This window comes from Balaenoptera borealis, assembly GCF_965194805.1.
Source record: "Balaenoptera borealis genome assembly, chromosome: 10".
Classification (NCBI taxonomy): Eukaryota; Metazoa; Chordata; class Mammalia; order Artiodactyla; family Balaenopteridae; genus Balaenoptera; species Balaenoptera borealis.
The window spans coordinates 92009941-92025110 of record NC_138874.1 but is presented as its reverse complement, the minus strand read 5'-3'; the positions used below and the strand labels follow the sequence as shown (position 1 = coordinate 92025110).

At 40.8% G+C, this 15170-nt stretch overlaps 1 protein-coding gene across 9 annotated transcripts in view; it reads left to right on the top strand.

Annotated features, from left to right (window-relative positions):
* The window catches only part of ARMH3 (armadillo like helical domain containing 3), a 180516-nt gene that overhangs the window by 49763 nt on the left and 115583 nt on the right, over positions 1–15170 (top strand). For all 9 annotated transcript variants that reach the window (XM_082408314.1, XM_082408311.1, XM_082408307.1 and 6 more), the window contains 5 exons: positions 450–508; positions 2113–2178; positions 3971–4040; positions 5067–5127; positions 10019–10107. In XM_082408314.1, coding sequence (XP_082264440.1) covers positions 450–508; positions 2113–2178; positions 3971–4040; positions 5067–5127; positions 10019–10107 — 345 coding nt within the window. The remainder of the gene's footprint in view (positions 1–449; positions 509–2112; positions 2179–3970; positions 4041–5066; positions 5128–10018; positions 10108–15170) is intronic.

Here is a 15170-nt window from a genome sequence, read left to right as displayed (position 1 = left end):
GATTCATAACCAGTTTGCTATGAACAGTTATAAAACTTTTCTAGGTTTTGTGGTAGATGGGTAAAGGTGGTGGTGCTTTTAGCTAGTGGATGAGGAGGGGTGGGAAAGGGAATAGGTCTGATTATTCAGAAGCAAAGGGCTGATATGGAAACAAAGGGCATAGCCCTGAATTGGGCCATGGTATTAGTGACCATTACAATAATTGGATGGTTCTCAGGAAGATGGTTAGCTATCCGTCAGACTACCAGAATGCTTACGAAAAAAATCTTATGGGGGAATTCTTTTGCCTAGAAGAAAAGCAAGGATTACTCTAGTAGAACCTTGATTTTCATTCATGAATTTTGTGGGGAGAGAAAGTGTGAATGTTCTTTTTGATGATACACATATTTATTCTCTGTAGAAACATGGTCTTGATGATTTAGAGAGAAGGGTTTATTTTTTCTTTTCAGATGAGCACCGGCTTCACAGTGGCAAACTCTGTCTGATTATCCTTACGTGTATTGCAGAGGTAGGTCTCACCAGCCTTCTGGTATTAGCTAATCTCTTAACAAAGTGCTGTCTCTTTCTGCGCTTCTTCCGAGTTCCTGTCCCCTGACTTTTAGGGTCCTAAAGTTTAGGAGAGAAAATCTTCCCACTTTGTATTATCTCCTCCACTAGACTGTAAGCACCACTAGAATGTAAGCAATAGGAGGTACTTTGTCTTCTTCACCAGTGTATTCTTAGTGTCTGGCACATAGTAGAGGCTCAGTATTTACTGCATGACCTAATAATGAATTGTGATATGATAACTGCTATAACTGGAATATTCTAGTTCTTTTTTTATTTTATTTTTTTAAGATTCTAGTTCTTCAGAGTTTGAAACTCTGAAGAGACTTATGCCTCTTCAGAGAAACAGTCCTGCCCCTTTGAAACTGTTCATGTTGGGTCTTTTGCATTTAGCAAAATTTAAAAAGCTCAGGTTTCTGTGGGGAGAGGTGGAGACAAAAGCCGAAGAGGGGCACTGGAAACTGAGTAAAGTGGGCTGATTGCAGTTTGGTGAAGAACAAGACCCCGAGGGGAAAAAAGAAGAGATGCTTGGGCTTTGTAAGGAGACACTTTTGGTTGGATTAATTAGGCCTGAACTCACCCTAGATCTTGGTGGCAACACAGGTATGGCAGAAATTGAGTCAATTTAGAGCTAAATTTGTAGTTTCAGACTCCTCCTTCACTTTCTCCTTATTCTGATCTTTTCTCTCCTAAGAAAAACAGTTAAGGTGTGGTCCATGTGGAGTAGAGATCTCTCTCAGTCTTTCCATTTTTATGTTCTTGGTGAAAAGGTGACCTACTTTTCACCAGGTTAGGGGTAGCTGGTTATAGAAGAGCTGCTTATTAGCAGTGGGCCTGGTGTAATTGCTTTTCAAAAATCTTTCTAAGAAAATCTTTAAAGGAGTTGTTTTTCACAAATTGTAACAGTTCCTAGGAATTGGAGTCTGTAGGCACGTCAGATCTTCAGAAGAGATGTTGGGAAAGGGCCAAGGGGTGTTTATTACTGATTCATGGTGAGAGGTTTTTGATTTTCCATCAGTCTTCAGCAAAGCCAGGGAGAGACGGGGTCTCGCCTACTGCCACGTTGCCTGTGTAAGCAGCTTTCTCTTGCTGTGCCAAGCCCATTCCCGGCGGAGTGCAGACCTTTCTTCTTCATCGTAGATCCTCATGTGGAGCCTGCACATGTATCCTGCAGTCCCTATGAAAACCTTCAAGCTGTCGCAAACAGAGCAGGCTCCTTGGGCAGATGGGAAGGAAGAGAGAATAGGAAAACACATTCCTCTCAGCATTTGCCTCAAGTGCCTGTGCCTTAATTTTTATTGTTTGTAATTTGCTTAGAGATTTTTGGCCAGTTAGAGACACACTGGGAAATTACACCCAAGTGAAATGTTATGGTTTAAGTGGGGCTTGACATAAAGGCTCTAGGCTCATCCCATTAGCTCTCTAACTGGTCCTTGAAAGGAGTTCTTTAAGTCCTACAAATCCTTGCACTTTAAGATTATAGATTATTATAGATAGATTATAAACTGAGTTTCTTAAGTATAGCACTCATTCCTTACTTTTTATCTATGTTTTTATTTTTATTAGGATCAGTATGCCAATGCATTTTTACATGACGACAACATGAATTTTCGAGTAAACTTACATAGAATGGTAAGTGTGACTTTTGCTTCTTGTTTTTTCTTAGAGGAAGTTTTCTGCCAACACAGAATTGATCCTACTAGAACAAGTGTGGGTGGAATTTATGATAAAGGGCTCTTGCTTAACTGCTGTTCAGAAGACCCATACTAGTTGTTGGGATTTTTTGTGTGTGTCATGGAGGTGTTACCTGCTCAAGAGAGGGTGGAAAGATCCATAATCGTATACCCATGGCAGTAATATTAGAATGTATCAGAGGACTTCCCTGGCAGTCCAGTGGTTAAGACTCTGCAGTTCCTCTACAGGGGGCATGGGTTTGATCCCTGGTCGGGGAACTAAGATCCCACATGCCGCCCGACGTGGCCAAAAACAAACAAACAGACAAACAAAAAACAAACAAAACGGGACTTCCCTGGTGGCACAGTGGTTAAGAATCCACCTGCCAGTGCACGAGACATGGGTTCGATCCCTGGTCCGGGAAGATCCCACATGCCACGGAGCAACTAAGCCTGTGCGCCACAACTACTGAGCTCATGTGCCACAACTAATGAAGCCTGTGCGCCTAGAGCCCATGCTCCACAACAAGAGAAGCCACCCCGATGAGAAGCATGCGCACCGCAACGAAGGGTAGCCCCTGCTTGCGGCAAGTAGAGGAAGCCTGCACACAGCAGCGAAGACCCAACGCAGCCAAAAATAAATAAATAAAATAAATAAATTTAAAAACAAACAAACAAAAAAACCCCAAAAAGTATATCTTGACTAGAGATATACTTTATTTTTTTTTTTTAATAAATTTATTTATTTATTTATTTATTTTTGGCTGTGTTGGGTCTTCATTTCTGTGCGAGGGCTTTCTCCATTTGCGGCGAGCGGGGGCCACTCTTCATCGCGGTGCGCGGGCCTCTCACTGTCGCGGCCTCTCTTGTTGCGGAGCACAAGCTCCAGACGCACAGGCTCAGTAGCCGTGACTCACGGGCTTAGTCGCTCCGCGGCATGTGGGATCTTCCCAGTCCAGGGCTTGAACCCGTGTCCCCTGCATTAGCAGGCAGACTCTCAACCACTGCACCACCAGGGAAGCCCTAGAGATATACTTTTATACAAGTATATACAAGATAGAATTTATCAGTAATGTAGATTTCAACAAGGAGATGGGCCTAAGCCTTTTGCTTTCAAAATGTCGTACGGTCTTTGATTGGTTGATGCTAAATCCTGCTTTGATTTATTCATCTGAGAGGTGGGGGAAATAGAGTATGAAGGATCAGGGAATTTCCTAAAACTTGGAGGTATGTTCAGAAATATCACATTGAGGTTTATATTAAAACTTTCTTTAAAAAAAAAACTTCTTTTTAAAACTGCTACTGTTGCTGCCTCTACACAGTCACATTTTCTTTTTTTTAAAATAAATTTCTTTTTATTTATTTATTTTTGGCTGCTCTTCGTTGCTGCGCGTGGGCTTTCTCTAGTTGCGGCGAGCGGGGGCTACTCTTCGTCGCGGTGCACGGGCTTCTCACTGTGGTGCCTTCTTGCGGAGCACGGGCTCTAGGCATGTGGGCTCAGTAGTTGTGGCTTGTGGGCTCTAAAGCGCAGGCTCAGTAGTTGTGGCGCATGGGCTTAGTTGCTCTGTGGCATGTGGGATCTTCCTGGACCAGGGCTCGAACCCGTGTCCGCTGCATTGGCAGGCGGATTCTTAACCACTGCGCCACCAGGGAAGCCCCCAGTAGTGATTTTATTTGCATGAAAAACATGATGGTGAGCCATTGGATGTTAGTTCAGATGTCTATTAGTTTCATTTCTTTTTTATGTGAAGCCTATGAGACACAGGAAGAAGGCAGCAGACAAGAACCTTCCCTGCCGTCCTTTGGTATGTGCAGTACTGGGTGAGTATCATCAAAATTGGCATGTTTCTGGGCCAGCGATAGGTTTTCACGATTAAGGTGAGGGATAGATCCTGTTTGATGTGCACTTCCTCCTCAGAGAAGAAGTTACTAGTTATGTTTCTTCCCTGGCCTAAGAAACCATGTTTCTTGTTGAGTTTGGTAAAGCAATCCCAATGAATATAATGCCCAATTAAAGGGTGCTCTTGTTCAAAGAAAAAGATCTTTGTAGGGAGACAAATGTCTAAGTCTAACCTTGATACATGATTTAAATTTGTAAACTATCTTACACCTGATCAAGATTTCAAATTCTTCTCTCCCTTTCTTGGTCCAAATTGATGTGTCAGCTGGCCAGGAGGCTTAAAGTTCAAGGTTCAGACATATAAAACTTCCTCTGAGTAAATTAAGCTGAGAGGAGGCTGACAGAGCTGACAGCTAGGGGGCTGTATTGTAGGTAATTTAGTCTGCCCAGAATTCTGCATTTTCCTCAGGTAAATGATCTGAACTCTTAATCCCATTTCACCTGGGTATTCAGCCCTACTTCCTAAAGCTACTTGATTTTAGAAACAATAATTAAGGCTATATAATATTAAGCCTCTATTGACCCAAAGCTCCCCAGACCATTTCAGTCAATACCTGTCAAACTGAGTGTGATAGGAAGACAAGATAGACTGACATAGCTTTAGAGTTTGAGTCTGGTTACACGGATGTGATCCATAGTTTTTTTCTCTGCCTGCCTCATCACTTGGTTCTCAGCATATGATTTCCCTCTGGCATTTTGCATTAGTGTCATGGTATGAAATATCTGTACAATGAAATCTCCCTTGTATCTGAGTTTATTGGCAGGTCAAAGTATCCTTCTGGATAGGAGAGAACTAATTTTCTTGTTACCTTACAAGTGGCAGGTGGTGAAAGTGTTGCAAAAAGTGCCTTATATAAAATAAAGTGCACTGAGGTTTTTTTCCCAGCCCAAAGGCAAGCAATGAATTTCATTCTGATTGATCTAATTTTTCTCTTTTTCCCATTCAGACTTGATGGTAGAGTTTATTGTAACACACATGATGAAGGAGTTTCCTATGGATCTCTATGTGTAAGTACCGTGGTTCATTTAACGTGTGCAAATCTATTTTATAGAATAGAGTGATAGGAAGTTTAATAGTCACAAAATTTTTATGTACACTTCAGGAAAAGCACATTTATGTGCGGAGAAGTGTCAGGGAGTGTTTTATGGCCTGTTTTATACATTTTTCCAGAAGGGGGGGAAAGTACAAACTACGTATCTTCATTATCACTTTTAGGCACACTGCATGAAGAACAGGGCTGATGCGTTGAAGCAGTGATCATAGGTGACTCCTGTATCCAAGGATATGGAATACTAGCAGACCACTTAGTCATCCCTGGGCTTTGGCATCAAAGGAGTCAGCAGTATTTAAAAGATATGGAAAGGCCAGAGAGATAGATCTTTTGGTTCATTCTTAGCCTACATTGTACTAGCAACCTAGTCAGAATCCTGCTAGCTAGGCAGATTATGTATATAGTGGCCAGTCTGGGAGATTACTGCTTCCAGAGGAGATCTGATTGTAACAATTCTTTACAACCAGTATAACTAGAGATGACTGAAAATCTTCATATTTTAATAAAGTTTAAGCCTTTAGGCTTTCTCTCTTCTTTGCTATTTCAGCATTCTTCTTATTGTCAATGCCTAACAGCTGTGCCATGTTAGTGTGATCTCAAATATATGTATTATCTTTATTCCTTAAAATGCATCTGAATTCAGTCTGACAACAGAATTAGTACCTCCACTGTTTTGAGTAAGAGAGAAGTTTGGTGCACAGCAAGCTTAGTGTACCTCATTCCAATGCTAGGCCTGGGATCTAGGGAGATATGAAAGATTTTACTCTGACTAGAGTAGATCTCCAGCTTTATAGACTGTAGGCTATATATTTTTGGTTTCCTAGATATGAAATAATGAAATTTATACAAATTTTACTTTTAGGTAAGTAGGTTGTGGTTTGCATTTTTCCATATCTTTTGGGTGTTTAAAAGTTAGTCTGATCCTTTATTTCAACTCAAAGACCATGAAAAGCTGCTTTTTTTATAACACTTACCAGATGAGTTTTCTGCTTGTTTTAGATGGGATCGCTGAACATCAGTACCTCAGGGATCAGATTTGTTTTGCTACAGATTATATTTTTAGCTTGTTTATCTAATGTTCTAGTTCTAGGATATGCTCTTTATTTTGTAGTATATTATTATAGTCTTAGTTTTCTCATTTTCCAAGCAAGGAAACTGAGGCTCTGGAGGTTGGGTTATTCTCTTAGTAAGCACCATTGCCTGGACTTGAACCCAAACTTTCTTACAGTAAATCCTAAGCTGTTCCCACCCCTTCTCAGGTGTATTATCTATTGCTATGTAACAAACTACTTCAAAACATAGGGGTTTAAAACAAACATTTAGCAATCATTGTTCCTTTTGTTGTGGTCATCCATGTACAATGCTTGGTGTCAGTCTACTTATCTCTTGTAAAAATAAAATACAGTGTGTGTGTGTGAAAAAAAAACAGAAACAAAAATAAAAACAAAACAAACATTTACTACCTCACAGTTTTTGTGGCTCAGAAATCCTAGCAGCTTAGCTGGGTAGTTTGGGCATAGGGTTTGGCAGAGGCTGCAGTCAATGTGTTAGCTTTACTGGGGCTCTACTGGGCTGTACTGGGGCTGGAGAATTGCTTCCAAGCTCACTTACATGGTTGTTGGTAAATCTCAGTTCCTTGCCATGTGGGCCTCTCCATAGCGTTGCTTGACATGGCAGCTGGCTTTCTCCAAAGCAAGTAATCCAAGAGAGAAAGAGAAGAGTGAGAGCCCAGGATGGAAGCCATAATACCTTTTATAACTTAATCTCAAATGACATACCATTTCTGTTGGTTATACAGACCAAGCCTAATACAATGTGGGAAGAGACTCCATAAGGTTGTGAATGCCAGGAGGTGGGGACCATTGGGGGCCATCTTGCAGGCCGGCTACCACAGTTACATACCTAGCTAAGTTGCATCACCGAGGTTCAAACTCAAGTCTGTCTGACCCCAGAGGCTGTACTCTTTCTTAACTACTACTATGATAAATGACAAAGGAAAGATTTGTACAGGGTGACTAATGCTCACTGGGGCATCAGAGGGGGCTGTGTTTGACCTGAGTCATGAAGAAACAATAGGAGTTTTCTATGCAGAGGAGTGGGGGAGGGACATCCCAAGCAGGGGACCAGCATTTTCAAAAGCTTGGAGACTTGAAAGTGTGGCATGTTTGGAGAACAGAAAGTAATTCAGGAGGATTAGAGTGTAGGGTACATGGAGGAAGGATAAGAGAGTAGAAAAAATGTTACCTGATTTAAGTGGATGATGGGTGTAACAGTTGAAGATGAGGATGACATGATAAGACTGTGTATTCAGTACTTAGAGTTACAGGTATGTCACTGTCCACCCAAACCCTCACATCCCAGCCAGTGAACCTGATCTACACTAAATATTTTAACTCCCTCTCCCCAGTAGTTCCTGCCTTTTTTTGTTTTGCCTTGTTTTCTCAGTTTTTTCCACCTGCTTCCTAATTGAATGTCCTGAGGTTAGGGAAGATGGAGAAGATAACAAGCTGACAGAGGCTGGGCAGAAGTTCCTACCCTCAGGCTGAATTCACTTTCTTCATTACTACCCATGGGCGTATTTCCATATCTCCCTCCCCCAACTTCCAGCCTTCTTTCCAGTTTTTGGCATTTGGAGCATCAAGTCTTTTTTAGGTGAACTTATCTGCTCCGAGCTGGGCATCAGGCCAGGTTGCTGCTCTCACTTCTCATTATGTACTGCTTTTCAGCAGCATACAGCGCAATGAGAAATTGAAAGCAAAATGAATTTCTACCATTTCAGATAAGTTTATAATCTTCCTGGTGAAATATGAAGAAATGTGGAGCATGGAAAGACTTAATACTCAAGTCAGAATCTGTGTCAGAAACTAAATAGTTTCGTATCTGTGTATGAATGCTGTAGGTAAAGTAATAATGGGGGAAGGTGCAAAGTAATAATGGGGGAAGGTGCGTATACGGAAAAAAAAAAAAAAGAAAGAAAAGTCTTGCCTGGAGCAGTAAGAGGTAGGAAAACCCAACAAATGAATTTCTTCTTCTGGATGTCTACTCTGTGATTCTTGCCGTCACTCCCACTGCTGGCGCAGGATTTGGGAGTTAGGGGAAATAGTCTCTGAGGAGAGTAAACTCTCCTTTAAGTTACTCTTATATGGAAAACTTGGACTCTTTCTAATCAGGGATTCTCAGACCTGTCGGTAGAGACTTCAGTGGACCCCACAAGAAGATTTCAGGTTAAAATGGAACTGTCTTGTGTTGAAATAGGAAACCACTACATGCATAAAAGAAACGCCCTAAGCAGTCAGTTTAGAGTCATTCAGCCAGTATATATATATATATTTTTTTTAATATATTTTTAAAAATATTTATTTATTTATTTGGCTGTGCCGGGTCTTAGTTGCAGCATGTGGGATCTTTGTTGCAACATGCAGGATCTTTAGTTGCGGCATGCAGGATCTTTTAGTTGCAGCATGCGGGATCTAGTTCCCTGACCAGGGATTGAACCCGGGCCGCCTGCATTGGAAGCATGGAGTCTTGACCACTGGACCACCAGGGAAGTCCCCAGAACTGAATTTTTAATTTAACTTTTAATGTAAATAAAATTTAAATATTATTTAAAATTTAATTTATATTAAAAACAAATTTAAATAGATCTAAAGACTTAAGGTCTTTAATTTTATGTCTTTGCATCCTATGTTTGCAATTTCGAATGGAGTAGTCTAATTTTGGTCCACTGGTGCATCCTTCCTCTGAGGAAAGATATTCAAGGGAATGGTATCAGTAGTGCCTAATTGAATATTGACCTATATGTGGTTATAACTCCCTTTTCCCAGTGATAGGGGGAATTAGCACAAGCAGTGTGTGTGGGATGGGGAGGGGGGATTTTTTTTTTAACATATTTATTGGAGTATAATTGCTTTACAATGATGTATAGTTTCTGCTTTATAACAAAGTGAATCAGCTATACATATACATATATCCCCATATCTCCTCCCTCTTACGTCTCCCTCCCATCCTCCCTATCCCACCCCTCTAGCTGGTCACAAAGCACCGAGCTGATCTTCTTGTGCTATGCGGCTGCTTCCCACTAGCTATCTGTTTTACATTTGGTAGTTTATATATGTCCATGCCACTCTCTCACTTCGTCCCAGCTTACCCTTCCCCCTTCCCAGGTCCTCACGTCCATTCTCTAGGTCTGTGTCTTTATTCCTGTCCTGCCCCTAGGTTCATCAGAGCCAGTTTTTTTTTTTTTTTTTTTTATTCCATATATATGTGTTAGCATACGGTATTTGTTTTTCTCTTTCTGACTTACTTCACTCTGTATGACAGACTCTAGGTCCATCCACCTCACTACAAATAACTCAATTTCGTTTCTTTTTCTGGCTGAGTAATATTCCATTGTATATATGTGCCACATCTTCTTTATCCATTCATCTGTTGATGGACACTTAGGTTGCTTCCATGTCCTGGCTATTGTAAATAGAGCTGCAGTGAACATTGTGGTGCATGACTCTTTTTGAATTATGGTCTTCTCAGGGTATATGCCCAGTAGTGGGATTGCTGGGTCATATGGTAGTTCTATTTTTAGTTTTTTAAGGAACCTCCATACTGTTCTCCATAGTGGCTGTATCAATTTACATTCCCACCAACAGTGCAAGAGGGTTCCCTTTTCTGGGAGGGAGGATTTATCTACCAGAAAGTTGCAGGTAGAAGTTCATTTCTTTCCCATGTGTACAGATTCATATCCAGTGTCTTTTGTGGCCTTAGCAAAAGCTGCTTCATTAAAGAAAGGGTATCTGTGGTGAGCTGCACCATATTTTTAGGCTTATTCCAGTTTTTCTCTTTTTCTCTTACAGGCGCTGCATTCAGGTAGTACATAAACTACTTTGCTATCAGAAGAAGTGTAGAGTACGCCTGCATTATACCTGGCGGGAGCTCTGGTCAGGTAACTTTCTCTTTTGAATTCATCCTCCTTTCCTATATCTTTTTTTTTTTTTTTAACAAATTTATTTATTTTATTTATTTATTTGTGGCCGCATTGGGTCTTCGTCATTGCGCACGGGCTTTCTCTAGTTGCGGCGAGCGGGCTTCTCATTGCAGTGGCTTCTCTTGTTGCAGAGCACAGGCTCTAGGCACGTGGGCTTCAGTAGTTGTGGCACACGGGCTCAGTAGTTGTGGCTCATGGGCCCTAGAGCGCAGGCTCAGTAGTTGTGGTGCACGGGCTTAGTTGCTCCGAAGCATGTGGGATCTTCCCGGATCAGGGCTCAAACCCGTGTCCCCTGCATTGGCAGGTGGATTCCTAACCACTGCACCACCAGGGAAGCCCCTTCCTATATTTTTTATGAACCCCTAGGCCTGGGCACAAGCTGAATTTTTTTAAAAAACTTTTTAGTTTGTTGAGGATGCTTCTATTTTCAACTCTTCTTTTTGTCATTTCAGCCTTGTTCAAATCCAAACCTGGCCATGTCACATACCATTATTTCATACTTTCTCTCTTGTTCCTTCTCCTCCCTGTATTTTTTTGTCAGCTGGTAGAAACAATTAAGTATTTCTTGAGTTCCACTGATTCTTCCAATGAGGAGTCAGTACAAACTTGGATTCTCCCTTGGTTCCATTTGGTAGCAGCATATGGACTATAGGGAGGCTTCTGTGTGTTTCCTCAGGATGAGTAATCTCAGGAGGAATGTCTTAGGGAGAGGGGGTGGGGAGGGGGTGGAGAGATGGGGGGAATCCTGTTCTTTGTGTTACATCTGGCATTATTACTGTTTACAGACAGTGTCAATTTTACCACTCCTCCTGTGCCAGAGACAAAAACAGCAAATTAGTGTTTACTTTTGTCTTTGTATCCATTTGGTAGCTCAGTAAAGTCACTTCACCCCTGTAAGAGGGAAGTGGCTCTTCTCTAAGGGTACAATTAATGCTGGCTTGCCACCCCTTTCTTTTGTGCAACTAAATTGGAGGTTTCAGAAAAGCAGAAGAGACATGTTTCCTGAGGCATTTGCTTGCTGATAGGTCCTGTGGCTTTTGTGACCTGATGGTACAATAAAGTCTTCTCCAGATGATTATAATGGTAAATTGTTGCCCCACCCTTGGGAGAGCTTCTCTGTATTCTGAGCAGACAAGGGTGTGTTAGTGTCAGAGGCTTTATGAGAATTGGGCCAGTAACCCCACACCCTCCCCTGGAATTCATCTCACTTGTTGTGACACATGGTTTCCTCCCAACCCAATTTGGCTTTCTAAATTTAGCCCTTCATAATGGTAAGTAGAGATCTTTAATTAATGGATTAACAAGTTTTTTGCAGATACTGCCTATAGTGGTGAAGGGGGAGTAGGAGAATAACAATAAGTGGCAATAGTGGCATTTTGATATTTTAGGAGAAGAGTATGATTATGTGAGAGTTTGAAATTGAGGGAATGTCAGAAGAGCTAAAGAGAGATCAAAAGAGATTGAAATGACTAAAGTTAGTAGAATTTCTTAGGTCAGAACAGGGCTTTTTAATATTAAGGACTATTTGGTTGCCTATGGATAGTTGTATGATTATTAGGTTGTAAAAATTTAGGATTAAAGAGAAAACACAAAAATGATGCAAATCTCTGGATATTGGTATAATTGTAGGGCTTATAACAAGTACAAACGGTTTATGTCTATAACTGGGATGAAGTTATACATTGTAGTACTAAAGAGTTGGTGGTAGTAGTTATTCTGCCTGCCTTTGATCCTCTTCTGGTTTTATTTTCTATTTTATGCTATTTTCTTTTCTTTCTATGCTAGCCACCCTGTCTCTGGCCCCTGTGATCTCTCTGGCTTTTCTCCTGTCCTCGTCATCTGTTGTCCTCTTCCTCATTGTCCTGTCGTTGCCTTTTCCATTGCATTCTCAAGTTCACTCTGGTCTGTCTCCCTGGGGCCCAGGGCTTCCCATTATTCTCCTACCTCCACCTTGCATTCTGTCCTTTGTGCTATTGCTGTCATACATTTTACTTTTACATATGTTATGAACCCCAAAATACATTTCTGTCATTTTTATTTAAAGAGGCAATTATCTTTTAAAGAGATAAAAAAGTGTCTTTTATATTTAGCTTTTCTGGATCTTAGCGTTCACTAACCTAGCTAGAAAACTATGAGGCAAGAGACCATTCTTTATCCTATGTTGGTCAGTTGACTTTATTTCTTTGAGTACTTTATGTCGTGTTCAGCTCTATATATAATTATTTGCTATCTTGGGACTTCCCTGGCAGTCCAGTGGTTACGACTTCGCCTTCCAACGAAGGGGGTGCGGGTTCGATACCTGGTCGGGGAGCTAAGATCCCACATGCCTCCGAGCCAAAAAACCAAAACATAAAAAAAAACATTAAAAAAAAAAAAACAAGCAACATTGTAACAAATTCAGTAAAGACTTAAAAAAAAATTATTTGCTACCTCAAGACTGATTGATTGGCATTCTGAGGCCCTTGATACTTTGAGAGGAGGTGTATATGAGTGTCATTGATGAGACTTGGACAGCTGCTTGTTCCTAAGGCATAGGCATTTTTACTAGAGTTCTTTGCCAAGTGAGGTTAGCTCCTTTTCCTACGTAGATTGGGTGAGCCCTCCCGGAACCTGGCTCCCTGTCTTCATACATGGAGTATATACAGTGAGATGCAGAGCAGCAGGTGTTAAGGAAAGCTGCAAAATACTAGACTACGTCTGATGCATCAGAGCCTATAGTAATGTATAATATTGCAGTCAGTGAATATAAATGTGGCTGTGGTGGACCCACCCACTCCTTGGCTGGTACTGCCCCTCATATGTTGGCTTGCCCGTGTTTTCACTCTTTCTTTGCCTTCTAGACTTATGGATTTGAGGGAGGTGTGTGAAACTCATCATGGCAAATATGCTTATGTGTACAGATGCTTGCCCATACATGTGCTGCAAACGTTAGTTGAATTCTACTTATAAATAAAACTGGTAGGGCATGTGTTGTTAGGTCAGACACACGGGAGACCTAGGGTGTCTAGGAAGCAGTGGACTGGGGTGCAGATGCCTTTTGTTATTTGGAATGGGGGCGTTTAGTCTCACTGCACTTTGAGTGGTGATTTTTATTCTTATACTGTTTGACTACAGTAGCTCTTTGTTATTGGGGAGGTAGCCAGAGGTCCCCCTCCAAGTTCCCATATGGAATTCTCAGGCTTGGTTTTATGGATGAGGAGGAGCCAGCTGTATTAGTTGGGGGTTTAATCCTGCCTGATATGTTGGTTTTATAGATATAATCTGTGACCTACTCCCTGCTGCCACTGTCTATTTATATGATGCCTGTCACCATGGTATCTGAGTACGTGCAGAAATATATTTAGGCTAACCTCAACTTGAATATAGAAAGGAAGAAGTCTTGCCTTTCTCATTGCCCTATTTTCAGCAGTCACTATTTTCCACCAAGTTATGGAAAGTTCAAAAGCTCTTCTCTGACCTCTAGGCTACCCAGATCTCCTATTCTGAGTAAAAGGTTAGGTCTTAAAACTCTCCTCTGATAAGATAGAAAACCGAATTTTAGGATAAGATCCTAGTGAAATAGTTCTTTACCTTGGAGAATAGAATGAAAGATATGATCTTTGCATCCAGAAAAATGTCCATTTGCACATACGTATTTTGCATATAATTTCAGAGAGTTCATGGACCTTCTTCTGAAGCCCATCCATGATCCCATGTTAAGAATCCTGTCTTAATTTTAGGTTCCATGGCCTCCCAATTCTGTTTTCACAGAACATCTTAGTACTTGGTTAAATAGTTTTTCTTTATTTACTGATTGTGCTGCATTCCTCCTGGGAACTTTAGCTTAGTATCTTCTCTCAACTTCTTGAGGCTAAAGACCTTGTTAGTCACTATGTTTTGTTTCCTACATAGGAAACAAACACACTATATGTGTTTCCTATACATTCTTACAGAACTTTGGGCTTCTATTTTAGCATATCACATTGTTTTGCTATGTTTGCATATGTCTGTACAATGATTTGCTTAAATATCTATCTTTCCTCTTAAAAAAAGTTCCTGGAGGGCAGGGCCTTTGTTTTAATCATTGTTTTATTCCTAGCACACTACTTGGCTTGTAATAGGGGCTCAGAAGACATTTGAATGAATAAATGAATGGATGCATGGGTATGTAGAATTTCCATTAATGATGAATCAGCATTCTCTTAAAGCAGCACAATGTTGTGTTTGGACCTCAAAAAAAAATTAGGATATTTGTTGTCATGTTTCTTTATTTTTTTTTTAACATCTTTATTGGAGTATAATTGCTTTACAATGTTGTGTTAGTTTCTGCTGTATAACGAAGTGAATCAGCTCTATGTATACATATATCCCCATATCTCCTCCCTCTTGTGTCTCCCTCCCAACCTCCCTATTTCGCCCCTCTAGGTGGTCACAAAGCACCGAGCTGATCTCCCTGTGCTCTGCAGCTGCTTCCCACTAGCTATCTATTTTACATTTGGTAGTGTGTATATGTCAGTGCTACACTCTCACTTCTTCCCAGCTTACCCTTCCATCATGTTTCTTTTGAGCTGACTTCATCACCTTTTTATTTGAGTTGTTGTAAAAGGGAGCAGTGGTAATTTCTCTTTCCTTTGTCTCTTTCTTCCTTACCTACAGATACATGGATTGCTTTTAACCAAGTGAAAATGGAAACTTAGATGGTTTCTAAGCCATTAACCAAGCAATGAGCAGAATGTTTAGAGGGAAGCATGTAGTTGTTAGAGAGGGAAGTACTTGAACAGAACTTCATGGAGTCAGCTTATTTTACTTCCACTGCAGGCAGAAGGGGCATTGGGGAGGCAGCCTGCATTTAAATAGTGTAGCTTTCCACAGTCTGAAAACATGGGTTGATTTAAAGGCAGGTTTATATTGGCGTTTTATATTTGACATTTATCTATGGATCACAGTCCTTACCCTTTCCCTCTGCTGCATCCCTGGGTGATAAGTCATTATTTTTATCACCATTTGTTGGAGAATGTATAGAAGGATAAGTGACTTGCTAA